At 37.5% G+C, this 13,566-nt stretch overlaps 1 protein-coding gene across 5 annotated transcripts in view; it reads left to right on the top strand.

Moving 5' to 3' along the window:
* Nucleotides 1-13,566, top strand: part of ccdc170 (coiled-coil domain containing 170) — an 86,637-nt gene that overhangs the window by 12,224 nt on the left and 60,847 nt on the right. For 4 of the 5 annotated variants that reach the window (XM_062977310.1, XM_062977321.1, XM_062977332.1 and 1 more), the window contains exons 2-4: nucleotides 3,249-3,380; nucleotides 12,192-12,448; nucleotides 12,926-13,070. In XM_062977310.1, coding sequence (XP_062833380.1) covers nucleotides 3,249-3,380; nucleotides 12,192-12,448; nucleotides 12,926-13,070 — 534 coding nt within the window. The remainder of the gene's footprint in view (nucleotides 1-3,248; nucleotides 3,381-12,191; nucleotides 12,449-12,925; nucleotides 13,071-13,566) is intronic. The other variant, XM_016995885.2, reaches the window with a different exon arrangement.

The following is a 13,566-nucleotide window of genomic DNA, read 5'->3' as shown; positions in this document are numbered from 1 at the left end:
CTGCATTGAACTGTAGTGTATGAAAGTGCAGACTCATATAATCCAGTTTAAGAAAGATAATGTGCAGTCTGATACTGGATTATATGGCAGTGTGGATAAAGCCACCATAGCATTTTAGTGGAATATAATCTAAAGATCTGGCTAATTTCAGAGAAAGCAGCATCCTTTCCTCTTGAGCCACCTCACAAACCAAGCAATAAATCAATTCTGCTATTCTGCTAGTCACTGGATGAATTCTATGTTGACCAGGTGCTCTTTTATGCTACACAATTAAAGCACTATGATTCCATATTAATTGCCTTGGTTCCATCCTGGGATTTATAGTTTAGAGAAGGGTGTTTAGAACTTATGCCCAAGATGTCTACTGCCTTGCCAAAACCGAAGATTTCATACGATGTTGCCATGGCAGATAAAATGGAATCATAGTGCTGTAATATGTAGTGTGCAAGGTGAAAAGTCAAGTACAAAGTTTGTGTAAAAATATTAGAGAGAGTACTCTTCCAAAAGAGATTAGATTAGCCCTCACCCTTCAATCCTTCTGTTCCAACCTGAAAACACGAATGTACAGATAGATCTTTGACCTTAAGTAGGCTGAATGGGCTCATATGAACTTTTATTTTTGTGGGGTAATTGAGGGGTGTGGGGAATTTTTGACTTTTAAAATAATGCTGATTCATTGTTTTGGAACCAATGGCTTAATAATAATGAATTTGGGGGACTGATTTAATAATTTCTCATTTTAAAATGCTAATGAATTAAATTGTCAGTAACAATTTAATGTTGACATGTTTGTACTAGGACCAATATTTCTTAGTTCTGATTCGTTCAACACACATTCACACAGATTTGTTCCAACTCCCTTATTTATGGCAAAAGGTAAATAAAGATAAACCTGTAGTTTTCCTTTGAAGTTGTTGTGGTTTTTTTAACTATACACAAAAATTATTCCTAGATTTCTCTAAATAGTCACTCATTCGTATATTGCTCAATTTATATCTTTCCTTGCAAGGCTTACCTACAATTGCTCTAAAGCTAGGCAAGACTTAATTTAATTTAAATTAACTGTGGAACAGTGCCCAGACACCTTGTTAGATGCTTGTTTGGGAAGACAAAGCTTTGATTTTCCCCACTTTCAGACTTTGATTTGCTTTTTAAAAAACATTTAGGATTTTTGGCAGAAATACTACCAGCTGTTCTCAGAAAATGGAAAGAATATTCAGGATTCCTCTTCTTCTAGTGTGTGTTCTCTCTGATGCTCTGGAGTTGAGCAAGAGAAACATCTTACCTCACAAAATGCCCGCCAAAATTCTGGTTACAATCAGTCATAAAATTAGAAACCCAAACATGTATGCACTTCGAAATTATAATTTAGTTCTTTATTTTCTTGGAACATCTACCAGCTTGTGCTTTCAATTAAGTAGCAATAAATAACAACAAAAAGCATTAATTCTAAGAAACCATTTTTAACTGTGTTCCAGTTTTAATAATTTTATATTGTTTTTAAAAGTGTGTGTGCTGTGTAAACTCCTTAGAGAGCTTGTATTAATTATATATATATCATCTAATATATCATCTAAATGGGTAGAATCATAGAGTTGGAACATCCAGTCTAACCCAGTCTCATGCAGAAATACACAACACTGGCTAGCACACGTTTTGGTGCCTCATATATCAGCCTTGTTTCTGGATATATTTGACCTGTTGATTCCAAAAATGTTGTAAAGCAGATGACTCTCTTTCTCTGAGTCTTGCGAACAACAAATTCAGATCTCTGCAATTGTCAGTGTGTTTAGCAAAAAAGAAAATACAATATATTAATAATCCATTGACAATAGCCTTTCCTAAATAAAAATAGTGTGCAGATACATAAAAGATACTACAAAAGGGGATAAATGAAAGTTTTGATGTCTATTAAAAAGGAGGCCCAGGTGAGGCCATACACACATTTCTTTGTCAAGAAAGTTCCAGTGTTATAGGGCTATGAAAGAAAAAGTATCTCCCTGCTATTCACAAATCTGATGGTTCTTAATGGTGAGGTTCAGGTTTGCAAGTATGCAGATAGTAATCCAAATACTCTAATCCCAAACAGAGATTCAAGGCATTAAAATAAAACTAAATGCTGGACCTCAAAAAAAAAAAAAAAACGTAGACAGCCCAGGTAATATGGCTTGAATCTCACTCATCACATTCTGCATGATTGATATTTATTACTTTTCTTTAAAGGCAATAATAAATAGAATGCACTAGAACAGTCTAATCTAGACTCAAGGTATTAGTGTATAACTGAGGCTAATAAGACTATTAGCCTCAGACTAATAAGACTGCGCTGGGCTGTGGCGCAGGCTGTTGAGCAACCAGCTGCAACAAATCACTCTGACCAAGAGGTCATGAGTTCGAGGCCAGCTCGGAGCCCCGTGTTTGTCTTGTTTTTGTTCTGTGTTAAGGCATTGAATGTTTGCCTTATATGTGTAATGTGATCCGCCCTGAGTCCCCTTCGGGGTGAGAAGGGCGGAATATAAATACTATAAATAAATAAATAAATAATATTACCAATCCAAGGAGGTTCATTATTAAAAAGAACAGCCAAAGTGAATGCACACTTCCACAGATAGCAGCAAGTCGAGAAGAAGTCCATGGCTATCCATGTATTCAGAAGGTATGAAGCCCTGCCTAAAATCAGGAACAAGACTGCATCCAGTTTGGCAGACTTTCCAGCAAAGAGCATGTCAGTTTTGTTTGGCTCCCCCTAGCAATCCAACAACAGTCTCCAGACATGTGTTCAAGGTTTCCACTGTCTCCTTGGAAAACTGCTTTCATCCACACACTGATGACATCTTTGCCCAGATACTCTCCAACAGTCGTTCCATGAAGATACTGAAAAGTTTATGGGTCAAGATGGAACACAGAAATAACCCAAAGACCATGAGGTAGAACAGAAATCTTTTAGTATTCTTTGTGTCCAGTTCTACAAAAGCAAATGGAGTAGCCATGACACTGTCTCCAAGTCCTAAAGGAGAGATCTCAGTGAGCTCCAGATTAGCCTTAGAGAAGAAATAGATTTGTACTGTTCCACTCATTTTCTAATACAGGTCACTCACAGCAGTTTCCAAAACCAGTTTTGAAACCAGTATTAAAAATAGCCTAGTATGAAAGTGTTCACTTCTGAAAGTAAGCAAAACACTAGAAATGAAAGTTGAGTTTGAATTCTTTGCCTTTGACCCTGAGTGTTTTCCTTTTTCAAAAAACAGCGTGTTCACAACTATTTTCTCTTGGATGTTCCTGTCACTCGAGAACAGCTCAGCCACTATCGTAATGCAGCAGAAACAGCTCGCAGTGAACTTGCCGCACTTCTAGTGAAGTATGAATGTGCCCAGGCAGAGGTAAGGTTTGAAAAAAAAAAACAACTTCTTTACCCAGCATGAAAACACTTTGTAATCCACTTAAACCATTCATTTAGGCCAGTGGTTCTCAATCTATGGGTCCCCAGATGTTTTGACCTTCAACTCCCAGAAATCCTAACAGCTGGTAAACTGGCTGGGATTTCTGGGAGTTGTAGGCCAAAACACCTGGGGACCCACAGGTTGAGAACCACTACTTACATGTTATTCAATATTTCATTTGGAAACATACTTCTCCCATATAGATAGGAATTATAGTCTTCGGCTACAATTGTCCTATGAACAGAAGTGGTTCTTTTTTTTCAGAACTTCAGAATGTCCTTTCAGGCCATATTACTCCTGCTTTACTCAGCTACTGGTGTTCTTTGAAGTCTGCTTAATATATCAGACATGTCAGACTTTATCACATGAGGCAGGAAAATGGCACTGTATTTGAGCCCTATCAGATGATGCTGTGTGGATCTTACTACTCGTTTGCCTAATCCCTAGTAATTCACTCATCAATAGCTCCCTATCCTGCTACATTCTCACTATCTACTTTAGTGCAATGGGTCCCTTCTGTTTCTGTACCACGTGCTGGCAGTAAGGTGATATAGAATTCTCTTCCTCACCTCCTGCTCCCTCACTGTACCTGAGGTGGTTGTTTTGCATTTAATTTATATATATCTTCATCAGTGTTTAAATGCTAGAGATGCACAGTTGTGCTAAAAGGTATGTTGGGTAAGAAGCAGTACAGAAACCGGGGGTTATGAAGATGTGCAGAAGACTGATTGTGAGACCATGGATCAGCAAATCAGCACTGAAGAGAGATGCAGTATTAAAGGTGCTCATCTTGGTATATATCCATTATGTACACTAACATGATTGCTGCAAAATTGTGGGTTTATGTGATAATGTCTCTAGTACTGTATCTGCATTCACAGTTAAAAGTGGAATAAGAGATTTTGTCTGGATAATGTAATACTATCAGTACTTCTTGCTAATCAGTGCATACCAACTGTAGATTTACAATTGTGAGGACAATCTTTTTTAAAAAAATTATTTTTGACATGACAGCTCCCCCCAACAGAAATTTTGCCAAGTTACAAGTACAACAACCATACTGAGAATCCAAAAAGCAAACCTTATTTTTGTCACTTTAAATAAGGGACACCATTTTGCTATGCCTTTGTGTGTAATGAGACTTGAGCATCTACAGATTTTGGCATCCAAGTTGAGTCCCAGAAACAGATCCCAGCAGACACCAAGGGCCCATTATATAACTCTCGCTTTATGAACTCCAGAATATTTTCCCTCTATAGAACATGGTTCTGGTCCAGAGGACTTGATCTGGTTGCTCTCCTCTTCTTTTTACTATTGTAAATAGAAGACCATGCTCTCTCAGTGACCATTCAGGAAATGTAATTCCTGTCATTCCAAGATCTATTTTAATGTACTACTTCCTTAACTTAATCCACATTATGAATGTGTGTTCATATTCATGCCTTGGAGAATATAAATTTTCATTCCCCACATACTTTTTAACCTCTCTTGTTCTTTTCTCTTTCTCCTTTCACTAGCTACAGAATCTTAGATTGCTTAACACCAAAATGTGCAGTTTCTTGAAATCTAAATCTACCTCTTTATGACATCTCTATAAACCTTAGTATAATGGAAACTTCTCATCTCACTATATTCAAATTTGCAAATTTTCTTATTTGAGTTAATATTCCTGCATTCAGAAACAACTGTACTGCATTAGCTAGTCATTTGGGTTATCCATGAATTCCTTCATATTGATGAAGATCTACCATAATACTACATGTGCTCTTCCCCAATGGAGTTATTACATATCCTTTATTCTTGTGTGCTCAATTAAGTTCCCCTCTGTGTGACTGTGGTTTTCCAGTCTGCCCAAGACACACTAATGTCAGAAATAAATATATATATAATTATAGATACAGTATGTATACTCTGAACATTAATTTGACATATATGTAACCTGGTAACATAAAGCTGTGAGTCCTCTTCTTCTAACAAACAAACTGCATCCCCCATTAAACTCACAGATAGACCTTCGTTAGCATTAGCACATGTTCTTACATGTGGATTCAATCATTTAATTCTTGTAGTTATACTCAGCTTTTCTCCGAGAGTGACAACCTACAGAATACAAAGAGATAGAAGTAAAATCTCATGTTGATAAAAAGTTAAGATTTAACAATGCTACACTTTCTATAGAGTCAAAGCCATAAACAACTGTAATATAAAAGCATAGATTAAAATGTAGTGCAGCACCAAACAGAAAAACCATGAAATAAAACAATCAGTTCCCAAATACCTGTTGGAAAAGAAAAATCTTTACTTGATGGTGGAAAGATGAATTTGGGGGGGGGGGGGGGGGAGAGAGTCAGCTTCTTGAGGAAAGATATTCCAGAGAAGGACCTCTCTTTCAATTCCACAAAATGTACCTGTGACTATGGTGAATTGAGAGATATGCCTCTTTCAAACATCTTCGAGTTCGGACAGGCTCACAAGAGAAGAATGGTCTTTTTGATAGCTTGGAGCTCAGTCGTATTCAAGGTATCTCTTTCTCACCGATATCTTGCTGTTGGCACTGCCTACTGAGTTACAGTATGGACTACACAGGAACAATGACGGAGAATCAGATTTTAGATAGTTGCACTAAAGCAATAGACCCTGGTGTAGCACTTTCCTTCAGCACTGATAAACATGTTCATAATGTAGCCGACATTAATAATTGCATTATTTTATAATGTGCATAACTTAAGAATGGAAATTGATATTAGTGTATAATTATGCCTCTTCAAATGTTCATATTTTCATATTTCATGTTTTGATTTTTGAGAATTTCTAAGTTTCTAGGCCTTATGGTTGTAAAAATAATGAAAGCTGCATAGAGTGTGCCAAACACAGTTGGTCCTTGTTATCTGGTTTGGTTCCAGGATCCCCTTTGGATACCAAAATCCACAGATGCCAAAGTCCTGTTATATACAATGGTGTGGTAAAATGGTGTCTCTTATATAAAATAGCAATGTCAAAGCTTGGGTATTTTTTCACATTAAAAATATTTTCAAACCATCGATAATAAAATCCATGGATTTAGAATCTGTGATATTGAGGACCAACTGTACATTTGTTTAGGATTGGGAATAATTAATACTGTTTCAGGACAGTTTTACAAAAGCATTATAATTCAGTTTGAAGCAGTTTTGAGGTTGGAGTGTCTACAAAACATGCACCTCCGATGTGCACTGCATCATGCATCATGCCTGAAACAGTGTATTTAAAAACTCACATAAATTTCCAGAACAAACCACAAAATCAACTATAGCCAATCAGTGTATATCCCCTGCAGGGTTGGAATCTGAGACTGAGAAATGCAGAGCACTCATCAGGACAGGGCTAGTGTTGTAGCATTTGGAAAAACTTGGAAAGAACAGCTGGCAAAACATAAACACCCAAGAGGGAAACCACAGCATTCCTATAGCAACACACACTTTTCACACTTTTGTTTCCATTTGCTTGTGCCCTTTCTTGGTTTAGCACTGATCCTGAATGGTGTGTTAATGTATACTAGCGCATCCCACCAGGTGAGATAAGAAAAAAATATATTCCTGAGTTTGGATCAATCGGTGGATTGTTGTGACCCCTATCCCAGCATCCAAACAGTTCTTAGGGTTCTTGTGTAGGCACTCCGCAGCAAATTGGTTCTCTTTTATTCTCTTCCTGACTCAAGATAAAATGGCTGTGTAGAACTGCCTTCGGTAATAACCCATTCTTTATTATTTTCAATTTCTCTAATTCCTACTCCTTCTCCTCATTTTCTTTCTCATTATTATCTTCTCATGGAGGCACAATGTGATTTATGTATTGTGTATTCCAAACCTATGAATGTTGAATTAGAAGTAAATCCCACTGAATTAGTGTAGCTATAAGAATGTAATCTATACAAGAAGCATCATCACTACTATTTACATCATATTGCAACAGTGAATCACAGACATTGCAAAATAGTAATGAATAAGACTATAGTCGTCTAGCCTTTTGAAAAAAAAATCCAGTTTTTATGAGTGGACAGCCCAATGGTTCCTGGTAAGAGTGCTTTAGTTCATAAACTTTTAATATTGTAGAAAGAATAAATGCATTCAAGTAATGGTTTCTTTGTCTTGTTCTTTTATTGTGGGTGTGGATTCTTTCATTTAATGGGTACAGTTTACAAGCCATTAGATTCTCTTCATGAATCACTGATAATGATTCATGAATACACTTGTTGCCAGATTTTTATTTCTTCAGTTCTTTTTTATTGTGACTTATTCACATGTTAAGTATAGTTCTTGGGATTTTGAAGAGAAAATGTTACACTGTGACAAAAGGTGAACATTTGTCATTACATTTGAAGCTTTTCAGTCTCCTGTATTTATTTATTTATTTATTGTATTAATTTTGTAAACAGTGCTTCTTTTATATTTTTGTATACATTAATATTTAACTGCTTAAATGCCACAATACAAATGGTTGTATAAATGTCTATTTTATATTCTCATTTTAAAACCATCACTTAAACTGAGTTTTCTACAGAGGAGGGTTGTCACTGCCTTCCTCTAAAGCCGAAAATGTGACTTGCCCTGGGTCATCAACTGGGTTTCCATGACTGAGTAGGGATTCAAATCATGGTGTCCCATACTCCAGTATTCAAATTACTGCACCACACTGGTTTTCCACCTTATTTACTAAATGCTTCAGGTTTAGACCTGAATCCTGTTGGTGTCATATGCCAATTTAGACATGTTCAGAGATATTGCAGAAGGAGGTATCTTATAGCATGTTGCATGACACCCCTTCTCCAGCCACATAACAACAGCTGGTGTTCCTGGTCACAGTTCTGGTTCCCCACCCATTGAGTCTACAGAGGTGGACCCAGCTCTGCCTGCTCCTTTAGGCCTGGTGAAGAAGGATCAGGCTGACCTGGGGAAAAGATGTGCACAAGAGCAACTTGAATGTGGCCAGACAGATATCTACAGCTGCTTAGTAGCTGTGAATTGGCCCTGCACCCAGGAGCCCACAGACTGCTGTTGTGTAGCCAGAAAAGAAATGGCAAGAGGAGGACAGACTCTGCTTCCTCCCCAACAGTAGGGTAAGTCTGACAATAGAGACTTCTGCTGTGCTCTTGTATTTATTAGATTTAGGTCCAAATCATGATAATGAATTTTCTTTCTTACTCATCCCACGAAGATTATTATTTCCATTGAATTGTTTTCACTTCGTTTTTTGCTCTGAAACTTTTGCTTTGTACTGCTAGAAGTTGCTGCTTTTGTTCTTGTATTTTGATGCACCCTCTGTACTCCATTATTCAGAATAACACTGGTAGGCAACTCCAGGAATCTAGATTTTGTAATCAACTACTGCTGTGGAATTAGTTCGCTCTGATTATATTTCTTTTGAATCTCATGAAAAGTGGCTGCTGCCTTTGTATTTCACTTAGTTACAGCAACAATATGCTACACAATAACTTAACATTACCTTTGTTCATATAATAACCAAGCAAAGGTCAATTGCAACAATAAAACATATCGTTAAAAGCAATATAAAGTACAGCAAGACAACAACAACAAGCAAAATAAAGACACATTGAAATAGCACTAAAGCACACATTTTAAAATTGAGAAATCCAATTTGTAGAAGTATCTTCATTGCATATCTATTATACCACATTAAATACCATGGTCCCACTCAAAAGAATCCAGGGCTTTTTACTTTGGGGGTGTACTTTTGTGTGAGAGTGCTCTAATGCTCATATCTAGGGGGATAAACTAAAACTCTGTAGTCATGGGTGGTGATTCATGGATCAGAATGGGGAGATGGTTGGACAGGGGAACTAATACTTGTATTTTGATTGTTGAATCTAGAAGCTTGTATGTTGTTTTGTCTCTCTCATATATCACAATAAAATTTTATACAAAAAAAACCCAACAAAAACCTCACCAAACTGTCCACCTCAGGATTCCAGAAGATGGAGTCATTACATAAAATTACTTCAATGAACTATTTGTTATTTTATGAAATTTAAAAATATCGAAGTCTTAATTTTGTGTAGACAAATTCATGAATTTACCTTATGCTTAAAGCTGCAAATTACCATACCCCATTTTACTTTACTTTTTGCCCATCTGTCTTAGTGTTTACCATCTGAGAAGTGGGTGGGGGGGTGTAACCAGGTAGCAGGAATAAAGACTGGAAAGGATGTGCTATAAATCTGCATGAAAACAGAAACAACTTTTTTTGTATTAAAAGTGGATTATTTGGACAGAGTAGTCACAGAGTACAGGTACACTGTATAATTAATACAGTTTGAGACAATTTAATGGGGATTCTGGGGTTGGGAGCTTGGTGAGGCATCAGCACTATTTGTCATAAAAGGCTAAAGATGTTCAATGTGTTGTCGAAGGCTTTCCTGGCCGGGATCACAGGGCTGTTGTATGTCTTTCGGGCTGTGTGGCCATGTTCCAGAAGTATTCTCTCCTGACGTTTCGCCCACATCTATGGCAGGCATCCTCAGAGGCTGTGTGGCATGGATAAACTAGGCAAGGAAAGGAAAATATATATATCTGTGGAGAGTCCAGGGTGTGGCAAGAGTCCTTTGTCACTGGGAAGCCAGCATTAATGTTTCAGTTAATCACCCTAATTAGCATTGGAAAGGTTTTGTCTCTTGCCTGGGGGGCATCCTTTGTTCAGCCATTAGCGTCCTTGGGTCTCCTCTGCCCTCAGAGTGTTGGTTCCCATCTACTGTTTTGATTTTAGAGTTTTTTAATACTGGTAGCCAGATTTTGTTCAGTTTCATGGTTTCCTCCTTTCTGTTGAAGTTGTCCACATGCTTGTGGATTTCAATGGCTTCTCTGTGTAGTCTGACATGATACTTGTTGGAGTGGTCCAGCATTTCTGTGTTTTCAAATAATATACTGTGTCCAGGTCGGTTCATCAAGTGCTCTGCTATGGCTGATTTCTCTGGCTGAATTAGTCTGCAGTGCCTTTCATGTTCTTTGACTCTTGTTTGGGCGCTGCGTTTGGTGGTCCCTATGTATACTTGTCCACAGCTGCATGGTATTCGGTAGACTCCTGCAGAGGAGAGAGGATCCCTCTTTACAGGCCAATGGATACTCCACCACAGACATCAGAAGAGCTGCAAGGCCAAGAATAAGCCGTGAGAGTCAAGACAAAGATCCACCCAGAGGAAAGGTGTTCTTACCATACATCAAGGGAACCACTGACCGCATAGGCAAACTGATGAAGAAGCACAACCTACAAACTATCTACAGACCCACAAAAAAAATCCAACAAATGCTATGGTCAGCGAAAGACAAGAGGGAGACCCAAGGACGCTAATGGCTGAACAAAGGATGCCCCCCAGGCAAGAGACAAAACCTTTCCAATGCTAATTAGGGTGATTAACTGAAACATTAATGCTGGCTTCCCAGTGACAAAGGACTCTTGCCACACCCTGGACTCTCCACAGATATATATATTTTCCTTTCCTTGCCTAGTTTATCCATGCCACACAGCCTCTGAGGATGCCTGCCATAGATGTGGGCGAAACGTCAGGAGAGAATACTTCTGGAACATGGCCACACAGCCTGAAAGACATACAACAACCCAAAGGCTAAAGAACTTATAAAACAGCTCCAATGATTCCATTAGCATTGAGCTGTGGAGGTTACAATGATGTAAATCAGGCATTAATTCTACAGTGTAGATGCACCCACAATCTTAATTTGCTAGCATGTTTGAATGTAACATTAAATCTGTTCTGGAAATATTGAACTCTTCAGTAGTGCACTATCATGAGCAATTAAGTTTTCATATACATTTCTCATGAAGATGGTAACCCCCGTTAGAACCAGAAATAAATATTTTATTGGAATGTTGTATACTTGCTAATATACAAGCGTAGTTCTTTAGGCCATCCTCCATATACATCTTCATACAAAACGCCTAATATTTTGGGTGAGTAAAATCTTGTCTGGAAAAAAAGCATGTCATTCATTGGAAAAGAGAAAATATCTCATCTCCCTCTTTACAAAGAGAAATAGAGTTGGAAGAGACCACATGGGCCATATAATCCCTTTCGAGTTTTCTATTTGAAATCTGTTACTGGGGAGGGAACTGGTTCATTTTAAGGTTTGGGAAATGGCAGTTTTCAAATAACCTCATAACCCATCGTTAGTAATAAGATCTGTCTGGAATCTGTTGGGTACATACTTATGGAAGGGCTGGTTCAAATTCCTGGTCCATCTAATACAATAGTGCCCACAGCAGTGCCCATTATTTAATGAAGCTTAAATGGAGATGCTGATAGGGCTTTTCCCCGGAAAAGCATGTGTTCTGTGGTGACCCCTTTTTTTTCATCTAGCCATGAAAATGATAAAAATACCAACAAAGGCCTCTCACAGAAAATATAATTCCATATTATATTGAGCAGCACTCACAGAAAATAAATTTACAGATGAGCTGAGAATGATCAAAACAAAAGGAACCTTTTTAAAAACATGATTTCCTTTCAGTGATATTCTGTGTGATCCTCCAATAAATCATCTAAGTCTCTGGAGAAATTCCTTCAAAATTTCAACAAACATTTCTTGATCAGAATTATTTTGATATATAACACTTTTTAACCTGTGTAACATACTTTATTTGCTTGTAAATATTAAAACAAAACAAAATGTTGAAAATATACATGGAATATTTTCTAGATGCCCCATAGGACCCATCTGTTTTCTGATCATTCTCTGTTTACAGCTTTTAAACCTCAAATCCAAATTAATATCTAAAGAAGTATATATTGAAGAAATGAAGGCTGAAATTGGAAGCTACAAGGAGAATGATGCGAGGCAATCTTCTTTGCTCATTTCTGTACAAAGTAGACTTCAAGAGATTGAGAAGGAATCTGGTGCATTTGCCATTTTGAAAAAACAAGCAGACCAGAAAGCACAGACCATTCTCCAGGAGAATTTGGAAATGAAGGGGAAAATCAGTGAACTAGAAGCTGAAATCAGGTAAAGCCATCATATAAACATGTGTTTTTCCCCCCAAAAAACAAAACTGGACAGAGCAGGTCATAGTAGTTTGGGTTGGAGTTGTCTTTGTTTCTCCTTGTGATTGGAGCCAGTTAAGATTGTGCAGCTGCTGGACCAATGCCTACACTGTCTTGGCTTTAATAAGGGCCAATAAACTGGAGTTGGATCATAATAAGATTAAGGTTCTTCTTTTCTCTTCATGGGTGAAATAAAATGTACTCCACTTGAACCCTGCACACACTTGTTAAGCTTATGTATGCTATGTGCAGAGAGATAATTGTTCTGATAATGATGATCTAGTAAATGCACAATACTCAAGAAATTATTTGGCAAACATATGGTACAGAAGGAAAAAAATAGTTTGGTCTCTGGATAGCTGTGAATATTGATGTAAACAACTTTTTCATTATGCATCTGTTTTACTAATTATGCATATTTGATTTTGGCTCCTATTAGGAAATGTTTAAATGAGTCTGAAGAGATCCAGATCTTAGCCTGTAAGACCAGCAGGGAACACCATGAATTCAGTGCCCATCTTTGTAATCTCTTTGACATGGGCGTAAGAGGTAAAGAAGAGCCAAAGGAACTTTTGCTTGCAAAGGTATTGATTCAATAAATACCTTTATAATATGAGGACTAATCACTTGCATACATATAATACCAAATACTGACTTTCAGCTGTTACCATATCTGACATAGGATGCATCTACACTGTAAAATGAATGCAGTTTGTGACCACTTTGACTTCCATGTTTCAGTGCTATGGCATTGTGGCAGTTTTCGTTTTACAAGGTCTTTAGCCTTCCCTGCCAAAATGCTAGTACCTCACCAAACTACAAATCCCAGGATTCCATAGCATTGCGCCATGTCAGTTAGTGGTCTAAAACTGCATTCATTCTACAGTGTAGTATATGTACCAGTAGATGTTTGTAAAGTCTGGTTAAATTATATGACATACACCGTTCTGAAGAAAACAAGTTTGTAAGAAGGAGAAATTCTTTTTTTTAAAATAGTTTTTATTAATTTTGACAAAACAAAACACATTGGGGATGGGGGGAGAGGAGAAACAGAGGGAAAGGAGGGAGGAAGGGGGGGGG

The sequence above is a fragment of the Anolis carolinensis genome, chromosome 1, assembly GCF_035594765.1.
Source record: "Anolis carolinensis isolate JA03-04 chromosome 1, rAnoCar3.1.pri, whole genome shotgun sequence".
In the NCBI taxonomy this organism is placed as follows: domain Eukaryota; kingdom Metazoa; phylum Chordata; class Lepidosauria; order Squamata; family Dactyloidae; genus Anolis; species Anolis carolinensis.
Note: the sequence above shows the minus strand (reverse complement) of the source record. Positions and strands in the feature narration are given on the sequence as shown.